This window comes from Leptonychotes weddellii, chromosome 6, assembly GCF_054177405.1.
Source record: "Leptonychotes weddellii isolate Sample4059 chromosome 6, ASM5417740v2, whole genome shotgun sequence".
NCBI classification, from domain to species: Eukaryota; Metazoa; Chordata; class Mammalia; order Carnivora; family Phocidae; genus Leptonychotes; species Leptonychotes weddellii.
Window position 1 is genome coordinate 23,050,103 of NC_138374.1, and position 7,961 is coordinate 23,058,063.

At 56.4% G+C, this 7,961-nt stretch overlaps 1 protein-coding gene across 4 annotated transcripts in view; it reads left to right on the plus strand.

Annotated features, from left to right (window-relative positions):
- SH3PXD2A (SH3 and PX domains 2A) overlaps positions 1–7,961 on the plus strand; it is a 229,086-nt gene that overhangs the window by 193,849 nt on the left and 27,276 nt on the right. For all 4 annotated transcript variants that reach the window (XM_081822806.1, XM_081822804.1, XM_081822805.1 and 1 more), the window contains one exon: positions 7,148–7,261. In XM_081822806.1, the coding sequence (XP_081678932.1) occupies positions 7,148–7,261 (114 nt within the window). The remainder of the gene's footprint in view (positions 1–7,147; positions 7,262–7,961) is intronic.

Here is a 7,961-nt window from a genome sequence, read left to right on the forward strand (position 1 = left end):
GGGGGGGGCAGTCAGGGAAGGCCTCCTGGAGGACAACACCTTGAAGAACAGAGGGGAACTTCAGAGTGAGAGGAAGGAGCAGGGTCCGCCTCCCCCACCAGCTGTTTTGTCCTAGGCTGAGCTGTGACCTCCGAAGACTTTATTAACATCCTAATTGTGTACAGCTGGCCTCCTTTGGCCCTAATGAGCTCAGCATCCTCTCCCATTAAGGAGACCATTGTGGCCTGGTCAGCCTGGGGGACAGCAGTGGCCTGGGAGTGCCCGTCACTTCCTGTTGGCCTTGGCCAGGCTCAACCCCCTCTTGGGGAGGTTAAAGCCCCCGGCCCCTGGCCCAGGTCCTCCCATCCCCACCTTCTGTCTGTCCCCACCTCTGACTCTGTCTTTCTCTCTGTGTCTCCATTTCCTCTCCCACTCTTTCTATCCCTCCCCCAATGCCAGTGTGCCAAGCCCCAGTTAGAGTCCATTTTAGAGGGCTTTGAAACTGGCCCAACAGCTGAGGATTATGCTCAGCCTGGAAAGAGGGAGGGTCTGGCTTCTGGGCCTGAGCTTTTCCCTCCTGGGGCTGGGGATCCCCTTCCCCGCCTAAGATGGGTGGTCCCCCTTCCCTGCCCTGAGCTGGAGGTGCAGGCCAGGCTGCTCCGGTGTGGCCTTCTCCCCCCTCAGCCCCTGGGCCTTTGTGAAGTGGGTTCTTACTGAGGCTCACAAGCAGGGTTGGCTGCTATGACAAGTGACATTGCTGTTCTTTCTGGGCCTTTGCCCTCTGGAGAAGGCTGGGCCCCAGCCTGTTGCCCAACCTGGCTGAATTACATTCTTCTGGCACATGTGGAGACATGGCCCTCAGAGAAGGAGCAACCAGGCTCAGGCAGCATTCAGGGGACTGGCCAGCTAGGGATTCTTCCAGACAGCTTCTCCAGTCTGGGGACTTGGCTCCAAAGATCACAGCTAGAGCCCCCAGAATGAAGGCTTCTCCTTCACATCCAGTGTGGGGGGGGGCCTCCCTTTTCGGGGCCCCTCTGCAACAGTTTGCAGTTTCCCATTCAAAGCAAGGGGCATGGTAGCCCCTCTCCTGCCCCTTGCCGGGGGTGGAGGGACATGTCAGCATAAGGGCACCCCAGGTGCCCGGCTGCCAGGCTGGAGTACAGGGGTCTGCTGAGGGGTCTCCAAGCCAGCCCGGGCCCTCTGGGGGGTTCTCTACCATCTCCTGTTCCACTAAGTTATCTGTTCCCCACCTCCTTCCAAAAAAGAACTTCCTCCCCTTTTGCCTAGAAACAAGGGTTGACTTCTCGGGGCAAGGCCGGGTTTGGCAGCCAGGCAGAACGGTCATCCCCATCTGAGCCCAGCTCTGGCCGCTTCATCAGTCCAATGATGAGTCCTCTTATGAAACCTCAGTAAATTTCCTCTCCCAAGAATGAAGGCTGAGAGGATGGGAAAGGCTAGCAGAGGCCAGCTTGGAGTGTGGACCCACTTTCCTGGGGACATGAAAAACGCCGAGGCGACTCAAACTGGTCCCTGGGCATCCGTGAGTGTTGGCCACCTGACCCTCCACATCCTGTGGCTTGAGTCCCCTGGTAAAGCTCATAGCTTCCGCTTAGGGGGCACCTATGTACCAGACCCTCTGTGATGTTCTTGGTCTTCTCCATCCTCCCACTAGCCTGCAAGGCAGATGGTAGTCTTACCGTTTTACAGATGAAGTCCTTTTACAGCTTCAGTCCCTTTCCCGAGGCCACAGGGCATGGAAGTGGCAGAGATGGGATTCAGACTCAGATCTTTGGCTCCAGCACTTAGGCTCTGTGCCTCAGTTTCCTCATCTGCCTGGCTGCTTGCTGCAAGCTCAGTTCTGCCCTCAAGACAAAGCAAACGTATTTATAGGCTCAACAAGACCAATACTCCAAGTGCATGAGCCGCTGTGAATTGTGGGGTTGACGCTTGAGACGCTGTTGGGATTTGGAGATCAGTTAGGGAGGGCTTGCTGAGGCGGTAGGACAGGAGAGAGGAAGCTGTTGGACCTCTGTTCTGGGGGACTGTGTGAGCTGAAGGACAGGAGCCAGGCTGAGGATAACCCTGACATGTATGGAGCAAGGAGGGAAACCCCAGAGACCTCTCCCCTCTGGCCCCATTTCCCACCATGCTTGCTATCACGAATTGCATCAGCTAAGGAAAGAGTAAGAGATTGCTCCTCCCATTCTTCTGGAACCCCTGAAGGCAGCCCCCAGACTCCACAGATTATAACTACATGGGCGTACACACACACACACGTACACACACACACACGTACACACACACACACGTACACACACACACACCCCCCAAAGTCCATTCACCAAGCTGTATTGAGTGTCTCCTGATCTACTCTGCAGGCAAAGACGCCACCTGGCCACCCCTGGGTGCTGTTAGTTTAGGAGAATACTGAACAACCACCACCATATTGGTAACAGCTCAAGGTTTTTGACCTCCAACTCTGTGCTAGGCCCCAAGCTAAGCTACTTCTATCTCATTTATCCACTTCAACAACCTTAGGAGGTAAGCGCCATTAATTATCCCCATATCAGGGAGGGGAGACTGAGGCTCGGAGAGATATACTGATTTGCCCAAGATCACACAGGAAGTAGCAAGCCAGGACCTGAATTTATGTCTTGCTGACCCTAGATCCCTAGTTATTACCCTCTACTTCCAAAGGACCCTCCCGTCTACACACTCAAGTACACACAGCCCCGCGTCCCTGCTCATCCTGTACACACACAAATGACATACGAAGCGACATGTATCACGTACCCGTGTCCAGGGGCACACGTGCTCAAGGAGTCGCCTCTACCCTCGTGCACACAAGGCAGATATATTCCTTATCCACTTCCGTGGTGGTTAAGAATGTGGTTCCTGGAGTCCGACTGCCTGGGTTCATTGGGGTCCAGCTCTGCCTCTTCCTAATCGTGATCTCTGCCTCAATGTCCTCATCTGTAAAGTGGGGATGATGATGACAGTAACACTTCACAAGATTCTTGAAGATTAAATAACATATGTAAAGTTAGCCTGACCATAATCATCATCACAAGAACAAAGGCACACACCCACGTGGTATGCACATGGGCATAACGCACCTCCCGTGTACTCAAAGATACAAAGCCTTGTCCACACCGACCCCCACATGCAGCCCACACACTGTCCGCCTCTGTGGAAAAGAGAATGCCATGGGCACTGGAGGTGAGCCTGGGAGTCCCATAGGGCTGGCTGATGCCTGAGCCCTCTTGGCCAGCTGGGCCACCCCCAGGGGTTCAGGCTCCAGTTGCTCCTTGGGGGAGTAGCAGGGACTTTGGTCGGGAGCCCCGGTTATAGCAACTGACGTCTGAGCTGCTGGCCTCTGGGAGAGGCTTGTCAGCAGCTGTGGGTGGGCACGGGCCCAGGGAGCCCGGGCTCCAGGAACCACATTCTTAACCACCACGGAAGTGGATAAGGAATTTATCTGCCTTGTGTGCACGAGGGTAGAGGCGACTCCTTGAGCACGTGTGCCCCTGGACACTGACACATGTGACCCATGCCAGGGCTCCTGGGAGGTCTGCATGGAGCTGGGGTGGGCCCCTCTGCCCACATTCACCCATGCCCACCTGGGCGGTGTTTGAGCCTGTCCTTCTTTGCTCGGTGGAGGTGCCCACAGCCAGGCCAGCAACAGGCAACTCTCTGCAGGGCCTGAGGCAGGAGGGACCTGAGACTCGGAGCCACTCAGCCTAGCTCTGCACATTTCAGGGCTGGAGTGGAAGCCCAGGCCAGTGTTCTCAGCAAAACTGTCAAGGACTCTGGGGGAAAGGAGGGAGCAGGATGTACAAGGAAGGATTCTCGGAGGGTGAAATGAGATAGGGGAGACAATGCTGGCAGAAAAGGGACCTGAGCCCGGGGATTATGAGGCCCTTGGATACAAGGGGAAAGGGGTTGGTCCCCAATATGGCCCTGGGGGGAGAGGGAGAAAACAGGAGGTCAGTAGGCTGATGGACTCACTTCACGCCAGATGAGGACAAAGGCAAGCTCAGTTGGGACTGATGGAGAAATCTCTCCCTCCCACCCCCTCCTTCCCCCACCCCAGCCCTCCTGGTGCCCACAGAGGGGCTTGCCTCCTTTGCCTCAATTAAGGATGACTTTGGAGCCCAAATTCCAGAAACAGAAGGCTTTGACTGCAGCCACCCAGGAGACCACCAAGTTGCCTGCTTTCCTGGGAAGCCCCGGCTCACACGAAGAAAGAAGGGCACACTCTCCCGGTGGAGACAGAAAGGGACTGTTTCAGAGGGTGGAGTTGGCAGTGGTACACCTTGGTACAGAAGCAGCTGGGAGGGGCTGCGAATGGAGGGGTCTCGGCAAATCCTCACCAAGACACATGCTTCCCAGTTCCACTGTTTCTCGGGCACATCCCCGTTTTTTCCGATGACTGTAAGATCCCTGGCTCCAGCCCAGGCCCATCCTGGGGAAGCCCTCTCCTGGGAAGCAGAGCTCCCCTTTGAGGGCAGGCCTTCAGGGTATGTCCTTAGCCCACTGGGATTTGGCTTGGCTTTGGGGGCAGAACTGGGGGTGTTCAGGTCGGTGAGGGCCTGGAGGTATGGGGACCAAAACCTGTGTGCTTTTGGCGCTGGGGCCTGGACCTGGGGAGCACGGGAGAGCCTCAGTCTTTAAGACCCTCCCGAAAGTGACTCCAAGTTGGGAATTGTGACTGTTCTTTGGGGGCTCTTGGAGGTTAACATGGTGAGTGGGAATTTGGGGAGGTACTGGTTACTGAGAGTGGCTCAGAGGGCTCTGTCCTACCGGCTGAGGTCTGTGGTGGCAGGTGCCCCGTGGACTTGGCATTTCATCTCCAGATTTGACTCACCATGGCGGACCTTCAGTCATGAACCTTGGTGGTTGCTGGGTAGAAATGGCGTTAGTGAGGACACTCCATTCCTGTGATTGAAACCTGCTCTGGCTTAAATAACACGGAAGGTCACCGGCTCACTGCAATTAGGGAGTCCAACAGGGTGGTCCAGCTTCAGCCCACTTAGAACCTGAAGCTCGAACAATATTAATCAGGACTGACTTTCTCCATCTCTGGACTGTGACGCTGCTTCACTCTCAGGCCATCTCTTCCCACATAGCCCTGCATTTCCTGGTTTACAGGGGACTTAGCCTTCAGATCACCACAGCACCCGTGTCGGTTCTTGAGAAAGCCCCAGAACCGTTCAGTGTGCAGGGAGAGGACAGATCCGTCAGAAGATGATTGACCGGGCACGCCCACTCCTACAGTCCAAGAGGCAGAGCTACCTTTGTGGTAGAAAAGCTCTATGCGATGGGAACCCTATTCCATGGCCTCTGGTCAGGCTCTGTGGAAGAGCCCCCGGAAACGGCTGGAATTCCAGACAGTGCTCCCCCAGAAGCCAAGAGAAGGGGAAAAGACCCCTGCGAGTTCATGCCTTCAGGTTTCTTTGGGGCTTCCATCAGCCACCGCCTTGGAAGCAGCCACACGGCTCTGGCCTGGGCTCCTAGGAGAATAGCAGTGCTGCCCCAGGGAGCCCCCTCAGTGGCCCAGAATGTGCACGTGCCACCCGCCCCCGCAATCCCACTCTGGGGAAAGACCGACTCTGGCAGGGGAGAGAATGGAAGGGGGAAAGGCCTCCACCCTGGGTTCCAGAGGGGACAGTGACCCAACAAAGGCCCCTGAGCTAAAGAGGCCTGGGCCTTGAGCTTCCAGATGGCTCGTCCAAGGCTTTTCCTGTTTGTTGGTTAAAACTGGGGTTTTTTAGAGCAGTTTTAGGTCTAGGGCAAGACTGAGCTGCAGAACAGAGGTTTCCTGTGTGCTTCCTGCCCCCACGCATGCAGGGACACCCCCCTTCAGAGTGGTTCACTTGTTATGGATGAACCTGTGCTGACACGTCCCAGTCACTCAGATCCGTAGTTTACATTAGGGTTCACTCTCGGTGCTGTGTGGACAAGCGTGTAATGACACGTATCTGTCATCACGGTATCGTACAGACGTTACCGTGTCTCGTGGGCTTTGCAGAGCTGCAAGCAGTGTTGTGGAGCTCCTGGGAGGGCGGGGTGCCATGGGCATTCGAGACTGGATCACAGGCTGTTCACTCTCCCACGCCTGTCCCATGGGGCAGCGGGGACCTAGTGGAAGACCTAGGAGGTGGCTCAGGGGGCCGAGGGCCTGCGCAGGGGTGACACTGTTTTCCTCTGTCCCTCAGGCAGCCGCCTCTACCTCCCAGAGAGGAGCAGCCGGGAGGCTCCCAGTGGTCCCCCTTCCTGGGCAGCCACTCCCTGCCGTGGGCAGCGATGGGATCACATGCTGCCCCAGGAGAAGCCCAGGATCTCTTGCCAGGGCACTGTCCATATTTGGAAACAGAGAGCTCAGTCATGGACAAAAAAGAGAATCGGTGCCAGATCGCTTTGGGGGTAGAGCAGGATCGGAATGGGATGGGGGCGAAGACAAGATCCTGTGAAGAGTACCGTCTGGGAAGAGACTGAAGGCAGTGAGTGGAGTCCCGGGACCTGGGTACTCAGAGTATTTTGCTCAGTCAACATTTGTTTAAATGATGAATGAACCAACGAATGAGAAAGAAAAGGAGCGAGCTTTTATCATTTGGCCGCGACCGTCAGGGGTCATTCAGGGGTGCGGTGCCCACTTAGTGTGACTGACATGTCAACACAGTTAAGGGCGGCTGTGAGTAGCACCGACGTGTAAATGCCACTGACCCGTGATGGGGAAAGGGGCACGGCGACCACCCACAGGTCACCGTGACACATGTATCTCTGGATCCCTCTGAAAGCAGAGAATGCCAGACTCCCAGCCACACCAGGAGTCCTGCTGGGTTTCAGAGACCTCGAATGGTCTCTGTGTTTAGCCGGAGCTTCCTTGGCCTTTCCTGCAGGGTGATTTTCACACATTTGATATGTCCCTGTTTCATTTTCATTGTTAAATTTTTCCATCGAGCATCAAGTGTAAGTGTGGATCACTCCTCTTGAGGAGTGCCTTGGCTTCTTCTTAGTGTGGCTTAGGCTTCTCGGGGCCGGACGTGAGCCAGGCGTTTGCCGGGTGCCCAGGCCGTCTGGCTCTGTGCCCTGGCCCCTCCCCCACCCACCCCACCCCCATCCCGCTGGGCGTTCATGACTGTGTTCTCTCTTGTCTCCTCTGCAGGCTGGTGGTTTGTGAGCACCTCTGAGGAGCAGGGCTGGGTCCCTGCCACCTACCTGGAGGCCCAGAATGGTACTCGGGATGACTCAGACATCAACACCTCCAAGACTGGGGAAGGTGAGGGCCTGCAGGTTCAAGGGGAGGGGGAATAATGAGGCACATGTGGGGAGCAGGCTGCCTCGAGATCCTCAGGGATTGGTGCCCACCCCATTTCTGGCCCTTGGAGTGAACCTACTTCCTCTGGAGGTAGCTTTCCCACTCTTGTCCCTAAAATCATCAGAACCCCTCAAAGGAGCGGGGCCATGTCCCAGGTCTGTCCCTGCTGGCCCTGCATGGGACTCACATTAGAGGGGAAATTTCCCTGGAGTGTGGATCTCAGGCTTTGGCAACTTCGGGGCAGAGACTGGAGAGAACAGTCTTAGGACTAGACCCCAAAGCTCCCTTTCTCTGCAGAAGCCCTCGGTTCCTCTGGGGGACCCCACAGAGACCCCCACCTTTGCCTCCCCGACCCCACATGGTGCTCTGTGCCATAGGGATGACCCCACAGGGCTGTGTGCACACAGCTTCCGCTCTGGGTGTCCGTTACCCTGGCCAAGAGTGCAGACACAGAGAGCAGGTCTGAGTCATTTCTCAGTGTAGCAGGAACCACAAGGTGGCCCTTGCAGCACTAGCCCCTCTGATTAGCTCTGGCCTGGTGGGGTTTTTCTGGCGGTTTCTCCTTGCGTTTCAAAGAGCCTGCCCCCCCCCGCCCTCCCCACCCCCACCGCCGGGCCAGCACTGGCCTGGTCAGCCTGTCTGTGGACTCCGGTATTCGCCA